The sequence below is a fragment of the Phyllopteryx taeniolatus genome, chromosome 10, assembly GCF_024500385.1.
Source record: "Phyllopteryx taeniolatus isolate TA_2022b chromosome 10, UOR_Ptae_1.2, whole genome shotgun sequence".
NCBI classification, from domain to species: domain Eukaryota; kingdom Metazoa; phylum Chordata; class Actinopteri; order Syngnathiformes; family Syngnathidae; genus Phyllopteryx; species Phyllopteryx taeniolatus.
The window spans coordinates 12,802,186-12,829,791 of record NC_084511.1 but is presented as its reverse complement, the minus strand read 5'-3'; the positions used below and the strand labels follow the sequence as shown (position 1 = coordinate 12,829,791).

Here is a 27,606-nt window from a genome sequence, read left to right as displayed (position 1 = left end):
CAGTATATTGATTGAACTAAAATATTGAAATCGGAAAAAAAATGCTGCCTCCAAGTACAGTACTGTACTATCTATCAAAACTGAGCAATGTTACATTTTTAAAGGGACGAATGGAAAGACAGACAGACAGATAGATGGGATAAAAATTTAATGCACATTTGTTTACAGGAATGAGCAAATTAATTGCACATTTTGGGTACAATGCGTTACCTAGGTACGGTTATATCTGTTAAAGGTCCCATATTTTGGCTAGTTAGACCTCCATAGAGTGACTCTCTTAACAGAAACTTAGTATAAAGTGTCAATTTCGTTAAAAAAAATTATTTTTTTTTTTAAAAACCTTGGTTTTGTCATACGGGTGTCCATAAAAGGCCCCTCTGACAGCTACTTCTGTTTGACCCAGTTTTGTATCAGCTTTGTCCATATTTGGCTTTCCTCTGATTGGTTGCCATCTTCGCTAGTTACACAGATAAGCTTGAGAAATTCAAATGACCTGATTTCAGGCCTCTCGGCAGAAAAACGTCTGGAACTCAGGAATGGGTGGACAATTTGAATTCATATTTCACAGGCACTATATACCCAATATAACATCCCAAATACCTGTACTAGAAAAAGTTGGTTTGGTAAAATACGGGACCTTTAAAACACAAGGTAAGAAAAGAAAAAAAAACAAGGAAACATCTGTTACAAATATAAATGAAACCCTTTTTATGTTTAGAAAATATCAGTCAGATAAATACAGAATATCTTCATTTGTTATAAAGCCATACAAATATCCCAAAAGCTGAAAAATAAACACTGGTAAAAGTAATGGCATATAGTTATTCAATGGCTTGGATTGAATGATGACTGCATACGTGTGTCATGACAATTGTGCATTTAGCAGAATAAATTGAAAGTGATGCAATTAGAATTCTAACATGCTCCGATCATAGCATGAAACTAATCTTTGCAAATGATCCTGTTTGTGTAAACAGATGCAACAAAATCTTCATTTTAAATTAAACTACAACAACAATAAACATGAAGCAGAATATGACACAAATGTAAAATCAAGTCAGAATGTGAAAAGTACTTTACAGGAATTTCCTTTTGGGAGGTCCTGCAAAAACGAAAATCAAATGGTTTTTCTATTTTTAATATCTGTCTCCAATCGTTATATCCAATGACCAAAAGAGACACGGACCGACTATGTACATTACAACATACAGAAGGTATGCATCAGACTTCCATACCTGCAGAACTCTTCGGAATTAAGTTCTGTAACTCTTCAATTTCATTGGATGCCGGATAAGCAAGTGTCAGTATTAAAACCAGAAAAATCAGCTCAGTCACAACTGTGTACATTCATAATGCACATTTAGTCCCCATATTGCACAACTGTAATTTAATCTATACGGCATTCAAAGATCTTATTATATTAAGCCCGTTAAAAGTATTTTTGGCTCATCTAGTGAAAAGGCACAGAATGTTGTGATCCATGCAAGGCCTGCAGCCTCAATGGCACTAGACTGGTGCTCCCTCATCAGTGTATTGGTCAAACTTCACATTTGTTTTAATGAAAAAACAAAAACAAACAAAAAATGTTTTTCAAAGTTCCTCGTACCTTGTCCTTTCCATTTGTTTCGTTCGCACATCGCGAATGCACACTCACTTTCCATGTAGATGCAGACAGACAGACAGACAGACACACACACACACACACACACACACACACAAAGCCATAAAAACAATTATTCTTAAAGTTGAATTGCACATTTGGGCTGCAAAGCTATCAGCATTCTTTCTGCTCTCTTGTGCTTTGTGACGTGTGTTCATTCCACTGTCACAGACTTGGCTAGGTTTCTGGGACAGTCAACCTACAGAGAAGCCAAATAATCTATGATCATAAACAGTTCAGTTTGTCAATATGAAAACACTTTAGGACATCCGGTAGTGTGCAGTCCGGTTCAGATGTATCATGATTACCTTAAGTTTTAGATATTATAAGCATTTGTTTAATGTTCAGTTTTCTCTTAAATTGAAATTAAAAGAGGCATTAGAAATGTTGTGGTTGGTAAGTGTATGTCACCCACACGTACTTACATCATATCCTCGCAGCACGGCCAAGTGGAAGGACAGTAGCTGCAGTGGGATGACACTGAGGATGCCCTGCAGACAGTCAACAGTACGTGGCAGCTCGATGGTCCGATAAGCATTCGTGGTCACCTCAGTATCATCCTGGCAACACAGGATGATGGGCCTGCCCTGAATGGGGGGAAGTGCGTGTGAGGGGAGTCATAGCCAGACATCATTAATGACAGTATGTGCTGGTTGTAGGGATTAGTGTCCCTCTGAAATCATGCAATGTAATGCTCTTTCACATGATCAGTCTTTTTTGTTACTGGATTAAGATAATTGGATTTAGTTAAATCATTGCTGGTCCATTAGAATCCGATTTTATTCAGCCATCCTGCTTTGAATATGATTTTTGGGTGAATTTTCCACTCACCCACTGTTAATACAGCACAGTAATCCCTGCCAATTTGCGGTTTGCCATTTTCCAATTCACCTTTTTTCTTTTAACCTATCCTTTGTTACTTGCAAAGGAACTCACCTTTTTGCAGTTTTTGTGCTCTTTCTATATTGCTTTAAAGGGGAAGTTTGTAGTTTAAAAAAATAAACGCATTCTTTTCTATTGTATATTGCTGGCGTCGGGCTGGAACCTCCGATGTCCAAATTTGGTAAATTTAATATTTTTTACAAATCTATACTACTGGTCAATCCTAAATGTGTGTGTTAGTAGTACAAATTATTGAGCAATCTCAACTGTTGAAAAAGGCTTGCTCTCTTTGTTAATGCAATGTTAATGACTCAACAAACGTGTTTTTTTGTCATCTGTCAGCCTATCCATCACCACTGCAAACAGGAAGGGGCTCAGGTCTGATCCCTCATGCAGTCCCACCTCCACCTTAAATTCCTCTGCCACACCTACAGCACACCCCACCACTGTTCTGCTGCCCTCATAAATGTCCTGTACTATTCTCACATACTTCTCTGCCACTCCAGACTTCCGCATGCAGAGAATATAGTTGATCTCTGGGTACCCTGTCATAGGATTTCTCTAGATTTTCAAAGACACACTAACTCCTTCTGACCTTCTCTGTATTTCTCCATCAGCACCCTTAAGGCAAATAATGTATCTGTGGGACTCTCTCTGGGCATGAAACCATAATGCTGATCGCATATACTCACTTCTATCCTGAGTCTAGCCTCCACTACTCTTTCCCATAACTTCATTGTGTGGCTCATCAACTTTATTCCTCTATGGTTCCCACAGCTCTGCACATCACCCATGTCATCAGGACCAAGTGCCTTTCCATTTTCCATCCTCTTTAGTGCCTTTCTAACTTCCCCCTTACTAATCATTGCTACATCCTGGTCCACCACACTTGCCTCTTCTACTCTTCCTTCTCTCTCATTTTCCACAATCATCAACTCCTCAAAGTATTCTTTCCATCTATCCAGCACACTACTGACACCAGTCAACACATTTCAATTTCTGCAGTGGTTCAGTCTTCTGGAAGCTCCTCCTGTCCACCGAGAGACTGTCTCAGCTCTTCTCGAAAAGCCACACAACACTCTTCCTTTCTCAACTTCCAACGCAAGGTTCTCTGCTCTGTCTTTGTCGTCTTAATCTTCCTCCCCACCTTCAGAGTCATTTTACACACCACTATCCTATGCTGTCTCGGTACACTTTCCCCTACCACAACCTTAAATTAGTAACCTCCTTCAGATTACATCATCTACACATGATGTAATCCACCTGCATGCTTCTACTTCCGCTCTTGTAGGTCACCCTATGTTCCTACCTCTTCTGGAAGAAAGTGTTAACTAATGCCATTTCCATCCTTTTTCCAAAGTCGACCACCATCTTACCCTCCAAGTTCCTTTCCTGGATGCCAAACTTACCCATCACTTCTTCATCACCCCTATTTCCTTCACCAACATGTCCATTACAATCTGCACCAATCACGACTCTCTCTCTGTCTGGGATGCTCAGAACTACTTCGTCTAGCTCCTTCCAGAATTTCTCTTTCACCTCTAGGTTACATCCTACCTGTGGGGCATAGCCACTAATTACATTATACGTACTAACATCCTCAATTTCAGGTTTCAGCCTCATCACTTGATTCTGACACTCTATTTACCTCCAAGACATTCTTAGCTAATTCTTCATTTAAAATAACGCCTACTCCATTTCTATTCCCATTCACACCATGGTAATATAATTTGAACCTTACCCCTAACTTCTAGCCTTACTGCCTTTCCACCTGCCCTCCTGGGCACACAATATAGCAATCTTTCTTCTAAGCGTCATGTCAACCAACTCCCAAGATTTTCCTGTCATAGTCCCAACATTCAAAGTCCCCACATTCACTTCTAGGCTCTGTGCTTGCCTCTTTGCTTTCTGCCTAAGAACCTGCTTTCCACCTCTCCTTCGTCTTGTACTCGCAGTAGCTGAATTTCCACCGACGCCCTGTAAGTCACTGACGCCGATGTCAGACGTTATTAACCCGGGCCACAACCATTCCGGTAAGGAATTCTTTGGATGAACGCTCATATTTGTTTTATATTTTTTAAGTCGGATGCCCTTTCTGATGCAACCCTCTGCATTTATCCAGCCTTGGGACCAGTCTACAGAAGAAGAAGGAATTAGACAGCTATCAAAACAAAACAAGTGTAAACATACATACTGCATGGTCCAAGCAGACATAGTCCAGCCACTACTGGGTTTCCACACGCAACACAAACACATGCCTATTTGGTATGCGCTGCTTGAACAACGTGAACAGCAGCCAATGCGGACACAGTGTCTACCGATCTACCTACCGATCTAGCAGTGACTTGTTGTAGGGCGTTTTGACACTTGGTGTAGCAGGCATCCTTCATGATGATCATGATGACTGGCATATGTTTGTCAATGAGGGCCAGAGGCCCGTGCTTCAGCTCGCCTGCCAGGATGCCCTCTGAGTGCATGTAGGTGATTTCCTTTATTTTCTGCATGAGATAAGTTCAGAATAAAGCCAACTTAACAGAAAGAGGAAAACTGCAGGAGGTACATTACAGTACAGTAGGTGCTTTACTAAGGGATTCCACATGATCACCATAGTTTATGTAATACTGAGATGGTAACTAATGGTGCTTTTCCATTACAAGTTCCAGAACGGCCTGGCCCAGGTCTACCCTGGCCTTGCTTGGCCTGGCCTGGCCTCCGTTGCTTTTCCATTAAAACAGGCACCAATCAAAAGTGGGAGGGATTGGGGCGGGATCAAGAAGAAGGTGACTACCAGCCCATTCATCATTTCCCACATTCTTGCTACGACAATGGACGTTGCGGAGACAGTGATTTATTTCTTCCTTTTTCTTTGGCCTTTCAACAGGCGCAAGCATGAAGAGAGGCAAAAAAAGCAAATAATTTTACGAGCAGCGTGGCGGAATACTGCTGAAAAGCATCGAAGATTGTTTGAGGTCATGGAGCAGTATGCTGCTGAAGATGAAATGGGGCTTCGAAGGAGACAACACATCTGGGTAAGCTTGTACCGGTTAATTCGCTGTAAAGAAAAACACGTTGGGCAATTTATTTGAAGTCAAGTAATCGAAACAAAATATGGTAATATTTTACTCGGTTACAACTTTTAAAATCTGCACAAATATTTACTTCCCGTAAGTACTAAATTGCGGTAAATTCACGATGAAGTGAATTCCTGCCAACCTTCTGTGAAATCGTATCATTAATCTTCGCTTATTCACTAAAAAAGCCATGATTGTGAAAGTGACAAGTTCTCTGTTTAATTTTTTTCAGTAGATGAAAACGGCGCTCAGAAGCACAAAAAGCCACTGGACTACATCTGTAGGGCAATCAGATGACAGTGACGTTACGGCCCTCCTCGCCCTGCGTTTTAGAACCAGGTCGGAGGAGGTTCTGAGGAAAGGTGCCATTGTCACTGCCTGCCTAGAAAAGTGTAATGGAAAAGCGACCACACAGGGCGGAACCAGATTGGTTGGTGATAGAACCGGTATTATGGAAAAGGGGCTTAACTTACCAGTGCCCCCTCCAGGCATGTGGCATAATTGAAACCACGGCCCATGACCAGAAGAGACCTCTGCTGGTATAGCTCTTCAGCAATGATCTTTATCTTCTCATCCAGAGACAACACCTTTTTTATCAGATCTAGGACACACAAATTACAATTTTCATGATGATGTTAAATGCTCCTATTTTCTTTTTTTTAATGAAAAAATTAAGGCATATAGGCCCTACAGGAGGTGGGTTTCAGGTTTTAGTTTTATCAGTGGTGGGTCGTCAGCAGGCCTACACATTATCAGAACCACTGACCCACATTTACAACTTAAATCACAAAAAATGTTAAATGACATTGCTTCAAGTACACGAATGTGGATGTTAAATTTATTGTCCAATCAGATTTCAGCCTCTATATGCTGCCATTTACAGCTAATCGGTCCAGGGTTTTTGGAATTTATGAACTGATCCAGATGTTGCGTACTGTTATATTGCATTTTTGTATGGTATAGGCACTGCAGGAGTGTTTCAATGTTATCAACTGGTTTGTTTTGAAGAGATATTTTTAAAAAGGAATATTTTAATTATTATTATTATTATCCATCTAACCATCCATTTTCCATACCGCTTATCCTCACTAGGGTCACGGGCGTGCTGGAGCCTATCCAAGCTGACTCTGGGCGAGAGGTGGGGTACACCATGATCTGGTCGCCAGCCAATCGTAGGGCACATAGAAACAACGAACCATTTCCACTCTGATTCACACCTATGGACAATTTAGAGTCTTCAATTAACCTACCATGCATATTTTTGGAATGTGGGAGGTAACCAGAGTACCCGGAAAAAAACAGGCACGGGGAGAACATGCAAAGTCCACACAGGCGAGGCCGGATTTGAACCCGGGTACTCAGAACTGTGAGGCAGATGTGCTAACTAGTCGTCCACCGTGCTGCCCATTATTATTATTATTAATAATGTGTTTTATGCTATATAAGTAAAGGTTAGTTGAAAATGCTCTATAAATAAAGTTGAGTTGACTATTAAGAGGTGGAGTAAGTCAGGTTAGGTACCAGGTACCAAATGCATGGTTTGCAAGTAGTTTCAATAAAGGTGTACAATGTGGTGCTGGTTCTAAATTGCATGTAAATGTGAATGGTTGTCTAGACGTTTACGCCTGGGAATAACTGTCAGGTGATGAGTCCAGTTGTGAACCCTGTCTGTTATATTTGTCTCATTTGTCTCAACGTATGCATTGCTGAGTGCAGAAACTACCCTCTCCACAAAATGGTCAGAGGAATAAAACCAAATGTCACCTCATATTATTTTGTATTTAGTTTTTTTTTTAAACAGCAGTTAACAGTTCAACCTCAGTAGAGGTACCGGTATGCACTCTAAGTGACTACTACTCTAGCTGCGTGTTGTGTTGTTACCAGGTAGATCCCTGAGACTGCTGATGATCTCCAGTCTTCTCTTCTGTAGGGACAGCCTGTCCTCACTCATCATAAGCCCAAACATGGTGAGTGCCACAAATTGACTGGTATATGCCTGGACCACACACAGAGCAGGGGAAAACTCAATTTATATTGCCAAGTCCAAAGTTTCATCTTAGGAAGAAGGTTTGAACAATGCGATAGTAGTTTTACCTTGGTGCTAGCGACTCCAATCTCAGGCCCAGCATTAATGTGGACACCACAGACCGTTTCTCTGCAAATTGAGCTTCCCACAGTGTTGGTTATGCCCACTGTTAAGGCACCTCTGTCCTTACAGTAACGCAAAGCCATTAAGGTGTCTGCTGTCTCTCCTGATGGTGAGTGCAAAGAGTTATGAAATGTCTTTGAGACAGGAAGCATAGAGTGCAGGGTGTTGTTGGCACCTGACTGGCTGATGAAGAAGCTGACATCGTCTCTGAAAACAGGCGTGTTGCGGTCCAGGAAGTCACTCGCCAACTCCACCATGACAGGCAGCTCTGTTAGTTCCTCCAGTATTTGTCTGGTCTGAAAATGTTTGAGAGGAAGGCAGCTGATGACCAATTTTACAATAAAGATGCAAACTTCCTCAACAATGTTTGACAATCGATCAACCTAAACTTACAGCGACTGCAGCATGGAAACTCGTGCCACAGCCAATCACGATTAGCCGTCTACAGCGTTTGATTTCTTTTAGGTGGTCTTTCAGTCCTCCGAGAACCACTGAGGAAGAGTTGAATAAAACAGTTGCATTACACATATTCTCTCTATTATGTGTGAAAATAACAGGTGGGATATAAATAATGCATGATGGTTACCAGTATTGGAGTCAAAACAAATGCGACCTCTCATTGTGTTAACCACCGACTCTGGCTGCTCAAAGATCTCTTTCTGCATGAACGAATCAAAGTTTCCTGTAGAGGAAAGATAATTAAATTAAAATGTACTAATTACAAGTATATTTTCTAGCACCGAACAGACAAATGCGGACATATAATATTGTATTGTGGCCATTCTAGCATAGGCATGTCATACTATTTCTGCACATCATTGTGCTGCAGTTGTTGATTACAGCCGTTTTATTGTTGTTAATTTCGGCTTGTCCGATTAGGGGTCACCACAGCGAGTTGCTTACAGCTCGTACGATTTGTTCGGCAGTTTTTAACGCTGGATTCCCTTCCTGGTGCAACCCACCTTTTTTTTATTTTTTTTATATGAGTTTGGGATTGGCTGTGGCTGCGTATTTAGTCACTGGCTAGGAATCAAACCCATACTCATGAAAGGCAGCATCATTTACCACTACCCCACCAGTTCAATAGTTGCCTACAGTATATGGCATATATATTTGCAAACCTTTTGTACCATGATTCTCAGTGTGGTACAAGTATCACTAGTGGTACGCTGGCTCCCTCTAGTGGTAAGTGAAATAATCACTGCCTAAGTACAGTTCAGTTGCATTTAACTTTTAAGTTCACGGTGGACAACTTGTTAGCACATCTACCTCACAGTTCTGAGGACCGGAGGTTCAAATCCCGGCCTGCCTGTGTGGAGTTTGCATGTTCTCCCTGTTCCTGGATGCTGTTTTCTCCGGGCACTCCGGTTTCCTCCCACATCCCAAAAACATGTATGGTAAGTTGATTGAAGTCTCTAAATTCCCCGTTGGTGTGAATGTGAGTGCGAATGGTTGTTTGTTTCTATGTGCCCTGCGATTGGCTGGCGACCGGTTCAGGGTGTACCCCGCCTCTCACCTGAAGATAGCTGGGATAGGCTCCAGCATGCCCATGACCCTCGTGAGATAAGTGGTCCAGAAAATGGATGGATGGATTATTAAGTACAGATTTGTTTTATTTATTTATTTTTTATACTGATTAGGCTCCAGCTCATCCGTGACCCTAGTGAGGATAAGCACCCATCCTTCCATCCATTCTCAATACCGCTTATTCTGTCCAGGGTTGCGGTGTGTTGGAACCTATCCCATCAGGTGAATGTACCACTACACCATCAGTGATTTGAGGATAAGCAGTAAAAAAAAAAAAAAAAAAAAAGAAACGTGAGTACTTGTGTAAGTGGAGTGTTAATGGCCAGACTGCAAAATGTTACAGTAGATTACAATAATATTACACATACTTTTTAGGAATAAAACATCGGTCTCATTTTTTAATCAACACTTAAGGCTTCTTTATACTCGAGTGGACGGCGACCGCGCTGACTGCGGCTGTCGATGGTATGTAGAACCAAGGGGCACGCTGAGTAAGTCATCACAGCATGTGACTAAAACGGACCAATCACGAGAGATGATCTCCACGGCGTTCTACGCGCAGCAAAAATTTTTGCCGTGTGCGGGTCAAGCTACGCAGAGGGGCCGCGCGGGCCAATTCGTCAGTCACGTGATGCAATGCGGGCGTTGTCGGCTGCGCAAGCTCGGGAGTATAAAGAGGCCTTTAGGGCTACTACGCTGCTGTATTTTACTGTTGATCATTATGATGGTACTTTGAGGGGTAAGTACGAAGAAGTTTGAGAAGCACTACTCTAGTATAACCATTTGCCTTCATTAGGGTCGCGAGGGTGTGGGAGAGAAGTGCAGTACAAAATGGACTGGTTACCAGCCAATTGCAGAGCACAATGACAAACAACCATTCACACTTGCATTCACACCTACGGGCAATTTAGAGTCTTCAATTAACTTATTATGCATGTTTTTAGAATGTAGGAGGGCCTGAGCTGGGATTCAAATCTGTGAGGCAGACATGAAAACATCTTGGGCACTGTGCTGTCCACTCTAATATCTTTGTTAAATTTGTAATTTTATATGTTAGATTTCATTAACTGTTGTAGGATACTGCTTTTTACTGTTTTTAAATGCTATAATTTTGTGATGAATAAATAATTGTTGCAGTGGCATTATTGTATTGTATTGTATTATTGTATTGTATTGTATTATTGTATTGTACTGTATTGTCATTCCATCCATTATCTCTTCCGCTTACCCTCACTAGATTTTAGTCTATTCTATACACTATAAAAACCGTTTATGTATTCACTGTCTTCAACCAGCAGAGGGAGTGCAAGTATAGAGGAAAAAAGAATTTCTACTTTAATTCAAGCAGACAATTTCAAATCTCTCGTTTTCAAATGTCTGACCTTTCATGATCTGTTGCAGCTCAATTTTTAGAGTTTGGATGGCCCGCACAGGATCTTCACCGGCCTGCCGGTTCATCCTGTGGATGGAAAGTTTCCCTCCTCTCACCACGGCAATGTCATCATCCTCCAGGTATAACACCTTGTTAGTGTGTTCAATAATGGCACTGTGAGTCAGATAAAATATTGGTGTTTGCAAAAGGCAAGAAACAAAAATAGGTGATTCCATTTACACACAGTACATTTTACAAATGAGGAAGCAAGACAAGAGGTCAGATTTTCATAGGTTTGTGTGAGGTTTATTACAGATTGGGGAGTTCTCACCTGGCGTCAGAGGCAAAGAAATACTCCACCGGCCTGCCATCCCCTACAGAGTTAACAGTGCCACCAGGGCGGTTGTGGTTGTTCTTTTCCAGAATGTCCTCCTTTAAGAGAGCTGTGGGGTCAAAAATCAGAGGTCAAACGGAGTCCCTAAAAGGAGTCCCTAAAACAATATGTAGACGTGACAAATTCTTTCGCTGAGCTTCCTGCTGAAAATGTTTTGCAACATTGTTATTTTATGATCAGATTAGCATAGCTGCTTTGGTAACAAATCAGAATGATGTAAAAATGAACCTTGATTCTGTCTTGATTTTTGGGGGCGAGGGTCATTACAAAGAATGGTCAAGGAAGTTGCAAAAAAAAAAAATGGTTTAGGTGTGTGATAACTGGTAGTAGTCTGTTTAGTTATTCATCTATACAGGTCAAAGACATTTTAAATAGAAGGCAAGAGGCACTAAGCCATTAAATTGACACACCCCGGCTTGTTCTGTCCTCACTCATGGCAACAACAGTAACCTTGCATTGCACTTTCGACTGGTGTCACTCCCTTTAAAAAAAAAAAAAAAACCCGAATCGTTCACGGGAAGACAAATCAAACAAATCAAATAGGGAGGGAAATGCAAAATAACCAAACTTTCTTTAGTCTACTGTATATACAATCATTTTCAGCTTTTGCTTGATGGATTTCCACTTTTCATGGAAAGCTTCTCAATTTTTTTTCGAAGGAGAAGCTTCCTTGAAATGCTTGGCAGCTTGCAACTGTTAAGAAGAAGGCGTTTTTCTAAGGCTTTACAATGCATTACTGTACAATTGCACCCCAAATTCAAAGCAGTTAAGACATTCATTTCAACATAGCTAAGGTGCATTTGGCATACAGGGGCTGACACAAACAATGTAAGTGAAATTTACTGGGAATGTGATTCATGACGTTCAGCAATACCCTAGATCCTGTACAGAGGGTGTCAGTCACAAGACATACAACCACTCACATTCATATAGACAGCGAATTTAGAGTTGTCAATTAATTGGACAATCAAACCGCAAATTCAAAGTTGTGTAAAAATGTAAATAAAAACAGAATACATCCATCCATCCATTTTCCATACCGCTTATCCTCACTAGGGTCACGGACATGCTGGAGTCTATCCCAGCTGACTCTGGGCGAGAGGCGGGCTACACCCTGAACTGGCCAGCAGTCAATCGCAGGGTACACATAAACAACCATTCCCACATCTGCGGACAGAATATAATGACTTCCAAATCCTTTCCAACCTACAGGATATTCAATTGTATACACTAAAAAGATGTGATGTGAGCGGCTACAAACTTTTTTTTTTTCAAATATTCACTCACTTTTGAAATTGATGCCTGCAACCCATTCCAAAAAAAACTGTGATAGGGGCAACCAACATTGAACGCTTGTGTCCTTTAATCCCTCAGGCAGATTGAAAACATTAAAGCATTAAAAACTGGGATCATTTTGGAAAGGATATTACCATATGGGCTCAGGAACACTTCAGAAAACCAGTTAGTTAACACAGTTTGTCGCTACATCTACAAAAGCAAGTTAAAACTCCCACCTACAAACCTTCAAAAATGAGTGTCCTCAGTTCCCAAATGCTTATTGAGTGTTGTTTAAAGGAAAGGTGATCACAGGTGCCCCTGTCCCAGGTTTTTTGGAATGTGTACCAAGGCATCAAACTTTAAATGAGTGAATATGTGCAAAAAACAAAGTATCAGTTTGAACATGAAATACTGTATCTTGTCTTTGTAGTGTATTCAATTGGATATAGGTTGAATAATGTATGAAGGATTTTCCAAATCATTGTATTCTGTTTTTATTCCCATTTTACAACATATCCCGACTTCATTGGAATTGGGGTTTGTACATGTTTTTGCATAGTGTGGGTAAAGTGTCACAGAAAAGCCTGATCAGCAGTTGAAGCAAATGTCTGTTATTAGTTATTCCTCCATATTATGCTGGTCCAATCAACAATATGTACTTGTTTTTGTTAACCGTATTAGGTCTTAAAACTCATAGTTGGCTGTGGTATTTCGACTGCACATTATATTCAAAGTCAGATAATGTAATTACTGTACATTATACAACATGTATTATATACTGTAAGAAATGTCAAACCGTCGTTAACTCAGTCTCTGAAATAAACTCCGTGATTTATAGCTTGTATGCAAAAACAATGTGAAATATTCAAAATATTTAGGATTTATATATACGTACAGCTCACATACAGCACATTGATGGTGAAAGCTGTTCAACAGAAAGACATTTTTTTGTGTGTCATATTCCATATATTATAATTAATATTTCACTAAAGTCTAGGCTCACGTTTCAGGTGTATATATAGAGTACATAGTATGTTACATATGTGATCTGTGTGTATTGTGGCTGTAGCGGTTGTGGTTTGTGAGTCAATAATACCAAGAGGTATTTCTTAGTTTTTCACCTCTCAACATTTTTTATAACAAAGATTCAATTAGTGCAGGGGTACTTAATGAAATGTCCAGTGAGAGTACATGTGTGAGTGGGGGTCAGCGAAGCAGATTTTGATTGCAATGAGGCAGGCAAAGTGAGGAAGAGTACCGTACTTACCGCCCTTGTATTGGACAGGGATGTGTTCAGTTGACAGCTCGTGTTCGCTTCGTACGCCAATGAGCAACGGACTTCCTCTTCTGATTATAGGTGAGGAGGTGGGAAAAATAATAAGTTTACTGTTAAATTAACAACAATTTAAGTTACTGTACACACTGCTTGTGTATGGATGCTGATGCACTCTCGAAACGTTGTTAAATTTGTATTCATATGAGGTTTGTATGAATTTCTTATGTTTACATCATACTTCCTCTCATTAATTCCTAAAATCTTTCAAGTATTTAAATTGGAAATGTTTTCAACAGATTCAACATTTCACCCCATCCCCGTAAGGGTTTGTTTCCAGTTCTTGAACACTGTCAGACTAATTTTACTGGCTGTTAATTCAGTCGAGTTTCTGATTGGCTGTTGAGGTGACAAAGGCAAAGGTCCAGCTACATTTGACAGGTGTGACTGACCTAAGAGCAAACAAAAGATCTTAATCAAACCTCTTCATGCCAAGTTGGTTATTAAGCCAGAAACACTTAAGGCCTCTCCTTAGCACGTACGTTATTTGTATGGCTGAATCTATCTTTTCTTTCCAGTTCGGATTTCTCTAGGGGCTCGGCTCCACTGACGCAAGCCTGGTGGTTGTTTTAAGGGGCGTGGGGCTTGAAGTGAGGCTTGCAAACAGAAACGTGTGGTCGCTATCCAGTACAATATTTACCCTGAGGGAGGGAAAAGACAGGAAAAAGAGGGGAAGCAAATGGATGATAGAAAAGTGAGATGTGTTGGTGGAAAGAGAGACAGAGGGAAAACAATTGAGGAAGATAAAGTCTCAACAGGAACAACTCAAAAGTCATGTCTGGAACCAGATCCTTGTAGACTATAACAAGAGATGCCAAGTATCAGTCTACAAACATTCCTTCATACACACTCACTGTTGAACATATTTGTGAAAACTATGCCCTCTTTTTGGCAAAATACTTTTGGAAACTTGAAGTAGTATTGTATTTCTCTTACGTGTGAATGGTGAGAAATGCCAAATGAAGAAATGAATTGAAGAATAAACACTATTACCACATCATTGCCCATTCCCCTGACACCATGCAAACATCAGGATGACATGACATCATTGCTGCTTAGCTGCTTTTTTTTGCCAACTCCAATATTAAGAAAGAACTGCTGTGTTTGGGATATAAGCAAAGGCTTACACTGCTCAGACTGGTTGAACATGTTGCACATCATTCCAGTGATTGAAAACTACAAAGCATTTTTGAATAATAATAATAATAATAATAAGGTAATTTAGACTTATATAGTGCCTTTCAAGGGACCCAATGGCGCTTGAACGCTATTGTTGTGCTGTAATGCTGATAAAAGCCTTTATTTATTTATTTATTTGGGGGGGGGGGGGGGGGAATTAATTGCAAACTCCCCTTTAAGGATTGGAAATGCTGGATACGTCGCAGCACATCATATCACTACCTAGATACTGTGCAAATCCCCCTTACGAGGGTTAGCATAAGAATGAAATAGAGCAAAGTGATTGAAAAATTAGTAGCACAGCTACAGAAAGGCTATAAAATAACAGGATGTTAAGCGATTGTGTTGCAGGTTCAGGGATCAGGGTCACATCCACAGTGGCTACTACCCACTTGTCTTGAATCATTTTTATATTTTATTTTTATAGGGTTTGCACCCTCTTTCTTTCGAATTCCCCTTTGCTCACGCAGTCATTTGCCTCGCCCTGATCTTGATGATGGATAACTGGAGCAGGAAATATATCAACTGAAATAAAACTTAGGGAGTGATAAAACAGGTGTCATTCTGCCAAGGTATGAAACAGGAAACGGTCCGACAAGGAGTCACAGAGACACAGGCAGAGGGCCAGCTACAAAGAGGCCTCCAAAGAGAGAAGGACGTCAGGCCCAGGAAAGCGAAGCAGACCAAAGGAGAGCCCCATGGGAGAGAACGGTACAAAGCCCAGGAGAAAGATTGTCAAGCCAAGGCAAGGAGGTATAAACCAATGCGCCCTATCTGTCTGGGTCTTGTAGAATGACACAAGCATTCGGATGTGACTTTACAAACTTTTACACAATTGGAAAATTGACACTAAAAACATGTAATACGCACGCAGCATTCTTCTCACATCGTGCTAAAACAATGGCCAATGAGTGAAAGAAAGGGGAACAATGAATCACATTGACGTTTGCTTCTGAAGGCTGGCTCATCTTGAACTACCACAGGTTCATGACCACACAGTGACGTGTGTGAGTGTATGGTAATGTGAAAACTAGGCTTTACACGATCAGGATTATTGGGGCCGATCACAGAGTTAAAAAAAAAAAACGATAACCGATCCGATCACAAGATGGAGGAATGTGTCTATTTAAATGACCTGTTCATTTACTGTATATACTTGTGTACTTAATTGCTCAAAAAAAATATATTTACAATAAATAATGTATCTTTGTTCCTCTATTTATGCCAGTGAGGCATAGTGACAGACAGAACAAATGAATGGTCTTCTATTAGATGGCAGGAAGTAAATACAGTCATGAATGTATTCACTTTTGTGACATTTTTGTTTGTTGGTGTGCTGTGAGATCTTTCAATTGTAAAATATGTTGTCCATAAAGGTTGGAAAATCACTGCTCTCCTCAGATCGTGTATTCTAATCAGTCAGGTCAAACCAACATTATAGCATGACAGAAATAATGGGTACTAACTTACTGTCATTAAATTACTTTATTTTTAATTAAATTACTTCACCCACACCAAAACTTTAGAGCATGATTCGACAGAACGCCGGCATGTTTACGTCCAACCATTCGTGCTAGCAGTAGCTTGCTATGCTACATAACGTTTTGTTGCCTGCTTGCGAGCCGTATCGTATTAAAAGTATGTGAGCATACCTCAAGCAAGCCTTAAACGAACGTCCTCCCCTGTCCTGACCACCGGTGACCACCAACACACGTTTTTCCCCATTTTGTTTTTATAATACAGTCGGCGCGAGCCACTCTTGTTGGCGTCGCCACTGTAACGAGTGTATCCAGTCGCATTTGAGTTGACAAGATAAAGCCCACTGATCGTAAAAAACGGAATGCGGTGGTATCGGAATACAAGATTTTATTGCAGTAGTCTGTCATAGTGCAATCGTGAAAGAGCAAATTTGTCTTGTAGTCTGATCCGGCATTGCCTGTCTCAGACGCGTTGTCTGTTCTACGTCAAAACACACGCGACAAGGCTAAAAATAAACTAGCTTTTGGATTCAAATATACTGTGCATGATGGCGACGCGGAGTAAAATGTCTTTTGCGGAGCCGATCAATGTCGGCGAATTATGACATTAAAGCTGATCACCATAAAATGCTAATTATCGACCGATACCGATAAGGCCGATAAAATCGGTGTAAAGTCTAGTGAAAATTTAACTAACCTGGCAACCACGGCCTCTCCTGCGAAATGGCGACTTTTGAACACCAGAGCAAAGGCTCCTTCCTGAGACAAAAAAAAGAAAAAAAACTCAAAGTTCACATTTAAGACCAAGAGTTTTCATTAATAATGAAGATAGACGTTAGACATGTATTCCTAAATGAGACACAGTGACCCAAGAATGCTTCCCCAAAAGAGTTCTGGTGGGGGTGGGGCCTGTGTTGGAGGTACGGTAAATAACAACTGGGACTTCTATTGTGTAACATCTGCCGTGTTTCGAAAGCACTGTGGTGGATAGAAGTATAATTGGCTGAGTTTGTGTGGTTTTGAGAGCAAGGGGCGGGAATGTTTTGTTGTGGTCATACAGCGCACTGTGGGGTCTAACTGTCTGGTTCCCATTACTACGAAGAACACAGTTGCTCAGAGGACACACAACCAGCTCACACCCAAAATCCACGCAGTGGAAAATAGCCTCTTGATCTATGAAATCCTCTACAGCAAGTGAAGTTAGCCGGGATGCTTTCAGAGCGGTCGCCACAGAGACCGTTTTGTGATGGTCCTCTGTGTTTTAAACAGGCAGGAAAACGAAACATACGGTATACTGAATAATGTGTGGAACCAAACAAAAACACGCTTAACGAAACCTAGCGACACTACGACATCACTTACGAGGGCCATTATTCAGGATTCAAATTCTCTCATACACACTACTGAAACACTCACACAGGCAACTGAATTATTTTTTTTACTCACATATACAACTACTAGTGAAACATTCTTACACACTACTAAATTGTTCTCATACACCATACTGAAATGGTTTCATACACAACTGATCTTGCTTGCTCACAGTGAAATGCTCTCTCTCTCTCACACACACACACATACACACACTACTGAAAAAGTGTCACACACACTACAAAATATTTTTTTCACTCAAATAAGCTAGTGTAAAGCTCTCACACACTATTAAAATGATACTATACACACTACTAAAACAGTCTCACACTTGTTTTCACTCACATACACTAGTGAAATACACACGCTATTAAAATGCTCTCATACGCTACTGAAAGACATTCTCATACACTAGTGAAATGCTCACTCGAGGAACACTTGGATACATTAGTGAAATACACACAACTGAAACGCGTATTTCAGGTTATTACAGGTTATTAGAGCGTCGAGCGCATTTGAGTAGGGCGTGAAAGGATTCCAGCCTGCTGGAAAAAGAAAGGCTTCCATTTCAACGGAATGGTAGCCTCCAAAGATGCACAAGTGAAATGTTCTTATAGACACAAATGAATCACTCTTCCATTTGGGCGTGAAATATTTTTACATACACTACTGAAATCCTTTCACATATTGTATGGAAATACTCTCATGGTATTCATGAAATACGCGTTTCCGTAGTGTACATGAGTATTACATGTCTCTATCGAAGAGCTTTTCACTAGTAGTGTGACTGCATTCCACTAGTGTTTGTGAACGTTTCTGTAGTGTGTATGAGAGCACTTTCCTAGTGTGTGTGTGTGAGTGTTTTACTCCCGTATCTGAGCAAACCAAAATTCCGTTGTGTGTGAGACCGTTTCAGTAGTGTGTATGAGAGTGTTTCACCTTTGTATGTAAATGATAAATGGAGTGCACTTACAGTATTTAGCACTTTATCTATGCCATCATGGTGCCCAAAGTGCACACATTATCCCATTCATACACCAATGGGCAGCTGCTGCCATGCAAGATGTTGCCAGGCCCACTGGGAGCAAATTAGGGTTCAGGGTCTTGCCCAAGGACACTTCAACAGCGGAGAGCGCGGGGATTCGAACCACTGACCCTTCGGTCATTGGACGACCCGCTCAATTAACTGGACCACAGCTGCCTCGTGAGTGAAGGGGCAAGTGGGCGGGGGTCAGTAGTGTGTATGAGGTCGTCATGAATTACGTCCCAGACGGCCCTTTGTCATCACTCGTGGGTGTGCGACCAGAACAGCTAATACAAAATGTCCACCTCACAACACAATAATAAAAGAATGCGCATGCCACTCACCAGCTGCTGAATGACCCTCTTCACCAGCGTGGAGAAGCTGATGCTGTCATCTTCCCGGTTGTCGTAAACATATTTGATCAACTTTGGGATCACCTCTGTGTCTGTTTCAGATTCAAACTCATATCCCTTGGTGATCTGAGGATGTTAAGAGACATAATATTTCATCTTTTTTTTTTTTTTTTGCTATTGGCTAAAGGTCCTAAAATTGGAGATTTTTTGGGACGTAAAGTACACCTAGTATTGACTAGGCACCTTAAAACTGATATGAAGTCTTTTAACGTACCACGACAGGACAACCATTGAACTAAATGATACTAAACCAAGCAAATGCCAGTTACAATACATTATAGGTACTTGGAAGAAAATACATTTAAGCCGCTCATATTTGACTATATAAACTCATTGTGAATTTCATAAAGTTCACCTGTAACCAATGACATCCATCAACTTTTTTTACGACCGGAAACATTTTTTATTTACTGTTGCTGGAATTCTGCATCAGTGGAGTGGAGCTTGGATCAAATTGAAATGATGTAGTAATGTGGAAACATGGGAGATTTTTTATTTTTTATTTCCTAGTTATGCCACCATGCATTTTTTACTTACCAGATAGGCCTTCAGCTCCTTGTAGTTGGTGATGATGCCGTTGTGGATGACGACAAACTCTAGCAGAGAGATTGAAGAGATTAGCGACCGTGGCGAAAGGTTTCGAGACGAGTGAGACGAGCTGTGATAAGACCAACTTGCGTTTCTTCAAATGGAAATGCCATTCATATTTCTAACCACCAAAACACACACCCTGCACAATTTAATGAGCTCTAATACAAGAGATGCAACATTTATTTATTTATTTTTTGCATTTGCAAACACTGCAATGCACAGTTTTGACTGACACTCTTATGGTTGTGGTTTACAGAGGTGTACGACCACTTTTGTCTACCTTACTGAGCTAAATGTCAGTGGTATTATGAGGTTAAAGGTGTCATTTAAAAGCAATTTAAAATAAATGTTAAAAACGAATTAACCACCCACTTTTTGATGGATACGTAAAAAAATAAATGCACCATAAGACTATTACACCGTTACATGACTATCTCACTGAATGTGGGGTACAGTAAACACTACACCATGAATACAATAGAGGGTGCGGTAGCATATGTGACGTTACATGAAAGCGTCTTTCTTCGCCAGTTTACCATTATCGCTGTCAGAGCGATGAGGGTGGCTATTGAGAGCGCTCGGCTCTCCGTGTGTCGCCCAGCGAGTGTGAGCGAGGCCCAAGTGCGTACACAGTTCCTCTTCCAGGTCCAGAAAGTCTTTCTCTGGGGAACCAAACAGACAACAAAGTCTCTCATACTGACGTGGACAACAGTGTCAAATGGGGACATGATGCTTTAACACTTGGAATAAATGATTTAAGAGATTAATATTAATCCAAGGTGAATAAACATACTATGAAGCTCTTCTTCCAAAGCCTTGACCTTTCCTTTCTTCTTGATTAAACAGATGGTTTTGCCATTGATGTCAGAGCGTTCCCTGTTTTTTCCATCCACAGCAATGCCTGTGAACAAACAGTAGACAACATCAAATGTTTGGCAGGCGGTACAGAAAAGAACACTCAAGATTCAATTTTGATCATTGCGAGGGAGCAAACTTCAAATCACAATATCCTGCAAAGTAAGTGATGCGCGCAGTTAATTAGGGAGGGGATGTGAACAAATCATTTTCATAAGGATGGACAAAGGCTTAGTCAATGAAAGTACAGACTATATTCAATTACATATACATATAATACATTATAGAAACTGACTGACTGACTAATCAATCCATCCATCAATGCGTGTGTGAATACAAGTAAAACAGCTGTAAGACGACCTCGGCTTCATCCTGCTCAAATAGGATGAGCAAACACCAAGCACACATTTGCATTGGCATGTTTTCCCTAGCATTTGTGTGTCTTAATGAAATAATAATGACAATCACTACCCAGATGACAAGAGGTTGGTGCTTTGCTTTCAAGTGTCACTGTAATCATACAAAGGACTGGCTGCAGGGCAATGAGAGAGTCAGGTGAATTTTTTTTGCATTGAATATTTGTGGACAATAAGGATACATGGACAGACAGCAGCACTCCCAGGCTGAATGATATGAATAACCTTGATTATGAATACCAGAGGTGTTCCTCTAAAGAAGCCTTGTAGATTAGAGATGAAAGTAGTATCAACAACGAATTCCACCATTCAACAATTAATTTCCTTTTATCTGCATAAGTGTTTTTGAACTGCTGGAGTAAGCACAAGTAACAGAAGAGAGTTCATGCAACATCAAGAAGAACACGTAATCTCCGCACAGAAATCCCAAATTCTAAATTCCAAATGCTATCTGATGCATGCAGTGGATCAGTGTCTTAGGAAGCACCATTTTCTGATTGCAGGATGGCCACAATTCTCCTAAACCTTCAACATTTTAGTGACAGTAGTGCCTTGAGATACACGTTTAATTCATTCAGTAAACATGCTTGTAATCAAAAAACTTGTATCTCAAATCGTCTTTCCTCATTGAAATGAATGGAAATGCCATTATTCCATTCCAGCTTTGCCCAAAACAACCCTGCATTTAATGTAATATGTTTTTTTTAATAAAAGAAATGGCCAGAGGTGGGTAGAGAAGCCAAATATTGTGCTCAAGTAAGAGTACTGTTACTTTAGAATAATATGACACAAGTAAAAGTAAAAAGCATTCATCGAAATATTTACTTGAGTAAGAGTAAGAAAGTACTCAATGAAAAAACTACTCAAGAGTAATCTGTGAGTAACTTCTGATTTTTTAATTTTTTTTTTTTATATCAGAGCATGAACATCAAATTTATATATATATATATATATATATATATATATATATATATATATATATATATATATATATGGGAGTTGACACACACCTGCCACCATTTAAATGTTTAACTGCCAAAAAAACAACCACACATGCATTGGGCCCTACGGTAACATTATTTGCTTTATTCACTTCAATGACTTCATGAAGAAGCTGTTTGCTGACCAGACTTAGTGATTGTGTGTGTGTGCGTGTGTGTGTGTGTGTGTGTGTGTGCGCGCGCGCTAATTTTGCCATATCCACTGCCAAGACAACAACAAAAACATCTGCTGCTTACTGCAAGGTGTTTTCTCAAATTAGAAGTGGGCTGAAATATCCAAGTTTGGAAAGTCACAATTTAAGAGCTGCATGACAAAGCTGTTGTTTTTTGGTCTGTAAACACACTCACGCGGCTGTTTTTTCTCTCCAAAATGAGTCATTTTGTTTGGCTCGCGATGCCTAGGTGCGCTGTCTTGTGACTGTCTTGTGTCGTCTCATTGGTGAATTGGGAGTCAAATGACATTAGTGTTCACGTTTGATTGGCGCAATGGGCGCCCTATGCGGAAGTCGAAGATGGGAGTCTAAAAATAGAGGCGCACAAGCATAAATGGATAAATAAAAGTAGCGAACGGCATGTCAATCATTGTAACTGAGTAAAGGTATCGAGCCTTCTTCACATAAATACTCAAGTAAAAGTAAAAAGTACAGTGCATTTAAAGTACTCTGACAAGTACAGTTTATCGAGAATGTTACTTAAGTAAATGTAACGGAGGAAATGTAGTGCCTTACTACCCACCTCTGGAAATGGCACACTATAATATCATATGCTAACATATGCTAAAGACGTAATTAATTAGAATGTAAACAAACCCTTTTTGTCATTTTTATTTATTCAATGGACATCGTACTGATGTTTCTCGTGTGTGCACCTATGTGCACCTACACCACCTGGGAGCAGTATAGTATAGAGACACATGTACCGAATCAGTAAGTTGCAGAAATTAGTCGTTCTTTGTAGAGGATAAAGAATATATGCCTGTGACTATTGTTATATTACCTGTCTACATGTGTTGCTCCAACACTTGTGTTTACCTATCCATTGCTTAAAGGGTATAAAAATAAATTTCAAAACTGCGACACTGATGCTTTTGTTATACAGTCTATGGCGTTTTGCATTGGTCGTTAGCATTAAGATAAATGGTCATATCTAAACCAATGCTATGTGGTTGTTTTACAGCATACCCGACATATAATTTATCTTTGTTGTAAGTGTAGTTTGGCAGTAAACTTCAACTGGGCGTGGCAATAAACAGCCTGAGGTCTGCTTTTAAATAATTGTTCACCATCTACTTAATTCCTTGTTGTTGTGAAGTGATTTGCCTTGAGGTCACTGTCACCAGAGAGCACAAGTTGTCACTCATATCTCAAGGCACCACTGTACTCTTAGAGCACTCACACTTGGCCACTGATTCCCAACCACTGTGTTCCGGGTGAGATCATCAGGTATGGGAAATCATCCAATTTTTCTTAATTGGTAAAAAAAATTTAATTATTATTTTTTTTACTACGAACAATGTATCTTTGTTCAACTATATGCCAGCTATGTATCGTGGTGGATGGTTGCTAGATGACTATGAATTTTTCATGGTCCTCTCAGTAAAAAATATCATTGTACCTTAGCTTGTTACTGGGATGGTACCCTTAAATTGCTTTTGTATCCTACCCTTGACACTTGGCTTGTACTGCTTGGCAAACATACCTGGGCGTTTTTGACCCTGAAAAGTTAGTTACCTTAAAGTCTAACAAAAAGCCTTCTGTGGTTCAGTAGGTTAAATTTCTTCATGGAGGGACAGACCTTGACCGCTCCTTTATGTCTATTTCTGATTAATTTATTATCTTCTGTTGCCTCACTCTGCTATTCCCTAGTTCCTGATGACATTTGTTTGAATATAGGAATAGCTAAAATACCTCAAATTTGTGTGTGTGCGTGTGTGTGTGTGGAAGGGGGGGGGGGGGGGGGGTACCTGTCTTACCTGCTGAATCGTAGCCTCTGTACTCAAGTCTCTGCAGTCCCTTCACTAGTGTCTCAAATATCTCCTTCCTGGTCCGAGGCACTTGATGGTTTAGGTAAGCAAAAATCCCTTTAGGACACAGAGTGGCAAGTTTAACCCGAAATGCCAACTATTTTGGATCTTAATGTCAATAATTCCATTTCAAGAACAGTCACATGATAGAGACAGGGTATGTTTTATATTTAGGCAAACACAGTCAATTGCCTGGGAGGTGAGAATTCCAGGGTGCCCCAATGTCTCATGAAGACTGATGAATAAAATCTTTAATGTAAAGTTATTTTTTTTTAGTCTTCAATTCTTAATCATTAATGATTGTTTATATGCTTCCACCTCCCTTTTGATACAATAGACTACTCAATCCTACTGCGTGTGTGCAGACTAGATTCAGGTCGCCGAGAGCAAAATAAAGTTGTTGGCGCGGTGGTGAGTATGAAGCGGAGTTTACCCCAGTGGAGCGGAAAAGAGTAGAAGCCCAGAGGAAGGCAAACAATTTTACAAAACTACTAAATGTGTCAACCTTTTAATGTTGGCATATGTGCGTAACTTACAGTGACAACAGAAGATACAGAGGTGTTATTATATACTGTAGGCCTATAGCACTGCTGCCAGTGTCATTATCAGAGGAGAATGTGGTTAAAAATTGGAGTTACACTTTTAATCGCAAGGACGTGCGTATTAAAGTAGTCGAAAAGGTAAACTATATTACATGTTGATTATTGTTGTTATCAAAAAAGTGCTCATGAATGAAGTGTTAGACAAGAATCCTCAAAAAGGATTTTACAGACTGTCTAACTTGGGAAATGTTCTCAAATTATTTTAGTTGATGATAGACATTCATATTCACAATCTTTGGTAGTAAGTTTTCATTGGCCAGTAGGAAGGGGAACTTATAAAAACACGTGTGTAACTAATAATAAAGCTGTCAGATAATTGTAACAGATTTGTGTTGAGGTAAAAATGCAACTTTGTCAGTGCAGTACACTGTTTGAGGCCCCCATGACTGGGTTTGCTTTGGGACTACAAAATGTCTATACTGTATCTATGCCTCTGGATACCGCATGCGTCAGAATGAATGCATAGAGGCTTGTGGACACTTGCTTGGTGAATTTCCACACTCAATGGTCCCTTCACAATCTAATGAGATGAGATCAAAAGCAAGAGCTGTAAGAGCCATTGCCAAGATTAGATTTTTTTGTGGTCAGTTTTGACACACACTATCACAGAGGTGTTAAACAATTTATCTCTGCCAGAAATAGTCCTTGTTAGGTAGCGGGATTAAAAACAACTTGCCTTGTTTGTATGAACTTTGTGGAGACTTAGACGGATAGAGATAAAAATACGAATCCAGGAATCTTTTTTTTTTTACATTGGTAAATTGTGCCTTTTTGAACTCTGATTCTCTGTGAAATAAAATTCCAAGTGTATGTATACAAAAAGCAGGTACCTGCAAAGCTGTAAACACTGTTGAACACTGATGGAGGCACTGCCCTACTAGTGGTCTATCAAATGCATGAGGTCAAACAAATTTCTGTCACTGGCCTCATCACAGTTATGGTTTCCTTCTGATGGCCATCCATCCATCCATCCATCGATTTTCTGAGTTGCTTATCTTCACTAGGGTCGCGGGAGTGCTGGAGCCTATCCCAGCTATCGTCGGTTCAGGAGGCGGGGTACACCCTGAACTGGTTGCCAGCCAGTCGCAGGGCACACATAAACAAACCATTCACACTCACATTCACACCGACGGGCAATTTTAGAGTCTTCAATCAACCTACCACGCATGTTTTTTGGGATGTGGGAGGAAACCGGAGTGCCCGGAGAAAACCTACCCAGGCACGGGGAGAACATGCAAACTCCACACAGGCGGGGCCGGAGATTGAACCCCAGTCCTCAGAACTGTGAGGCAGACGCTCTAACCAGTCGGCCACGGTGCCGCTGATATATTTGAATTCCTTGGTCATGGGGAAAAAAAATCCATGATTTGTAGCAAAGATGAAGTAGACCCACTTTATTAGCTTTTGTGGGCCACATAAAATAATGCGTTGGCTCTCATGTGGTAAATGAAGCAACCAAAATATTAGGAACAGCTTGGTGCAACGCAATTCTCCAGCACTGAAAACTACAACCACATGAATAAACATACTGAAAGATTAAAACCTATCTGGTGGCCTCAATCAAAATTTAGTTGTTTTATTTTATTTGAAATTTGTTTATTTTATTTTTTTTATCTTTCAGCATTTGTTTCGGGTCTCATTAAAACACTGTAATATTGTCATAATGATACAAATAATATTGACATTTTACAAAACAGTAATATGAGCCTAATAATAATAACTTATTATATTGTTGATATTATTATTCTAAAATCTGTCATTTGTTGGGGGAAAAAAACATTTACAAATGCTTGTTGATAAGTAGGGCCGTGTGAACGTGTGCGTGTCCTGCAGGAATGTTATATTTTCACGCAGACAGCTGCTAATGGAAGGGGGACATAGCCCGCAGTGTTTCGGCAGCCAGTTAAGTTGTGTTGAGGTGGGGGCTGGCTGGCTGGCTGGCTGGTGGGGGGTGAATTGACGTCGGGTTGTAAACGTCGCGTACAACCGACCCGAAGTTACCCAGCACACTTGAGGTTGTCACAATGAGTTAGGTTACTTTCCAATATGAACGTCGCTCTATTGCATCTGAAATGAGGCTGTCATGACTGGCATAAAAATCCTGGTGGTGGTGGTGGGGAACACGGACACGTAGCAGTTGAGCGTAAAAGCCACAAGGGCTAGCTAGGGTGGACATTTTTTGTTTTAACGATCAACACTTTCCTCGATGTGAACGTCTGGTGGGAAAAGACTGAATTGGCTTCACGTACACACGTTTATGCGAACTTTTAAGCCTCTCAAGTCGACACTGTGCGCGTAAGGCGCATAAACGATCCGGCACGAACGCGGACAATGAAATGAAAAATGACAAAGACTTACCACACATGGCTTTACGCTGTGCTGGGTAAAAGTTCGGCTTGTCAACGGAAAGTAAAAAGGGAGCTGTTTTGTCAGTGGGAGTGACGACGACGACGACGACGACGATGATGATGCTTCTCTGTGCATGGAGTGTGCGCACAGAAGGCTGGCGTGGAGCATTTAAATGGTGTTTCCCGGAGAGGCAGGGACTCCACCTCCCCCCCCCGTTGACGCCTTCCTTGTCCTCTCGAATCCACATCTGTCACATCACGGGACACACGTACCTGCACAGCCAGGACGCCCGTCACATGACACACTCTCAGCGCCATGTGAACTGCTTCGCATTTACTACTAGATGCATCCAGGTAGCACAGTGACCAACAATGGTGAGCGGTCAGAGAAGAGAAGAGTCTTCAAGAGATTTCTCTTCTCTGTGTGCTTCCGTGTCATCTTCATCCTCCGGGGCTTTCACAATCAGTAGTGCTGGCAGATGTCATTGAACTATGTCAGCAATTTGTTTCTTGAATCAGATTTCAAATTTGCCTCAGAGGGTCAGCTAAATACAAGGCAAAACAAAAGGTCTTGGAACAAGATTTTAAATATATAGACATATATATATATATAATTAACAATCAAGGGATTAACAGTCG

At 40.6% G+C, this 27,606-nt stretch overlaps 1 protein-coding gene across 1 annotated transcript; it reads right to left on the bottom strand.

Annotated features, from left to right (window-relative positions):
* Window positions 1–133: 133 nt before the first annotated feature.
* Window positions 134–27,230, bottom strand: gfpt2 (glutamine-fructose-6-phosphate transaminase 2). Its single transcript, XM_061786787.1, has 19 exons — window positions 26,978–27,230; window positions 23,967–24,074; window positions 20,516–20,623; window positions 20,259–20,384; window positions 19,669–19,727; window positions 19,063–19,197; window positions 17,021–17,082; window positions 13,601–13,680; window positions 10,993–11,104; window positions 10,672–10,835; window positions 8,349–8,444; window positions 8,156–8,253; window positions 7,938–8,058; window positions 7,708–7,865; window positions 7,495–7,609; window positions 6,087–6,214; window positions 4,873–5,040; window positions 2,086–2,247; window positions 134–1,859 (listed from the first exon to the last, which is right to left on the bottom strand). The coding sequence occupies exons 1-19, from the start codon at window positions 27,213–27,215 to the stop codon at window positions 1,815–1,817; spliced, it is 2,283 nt and encodes a 760-aa protein (XP_061642771.1). The 5' UTR covers window positions 27,216–27,230; the 3' UTR covers window positions 134–1,814.
* Between the last annotated feature and the right edge of the window lie 376 nt (window positions 27,231–27,606).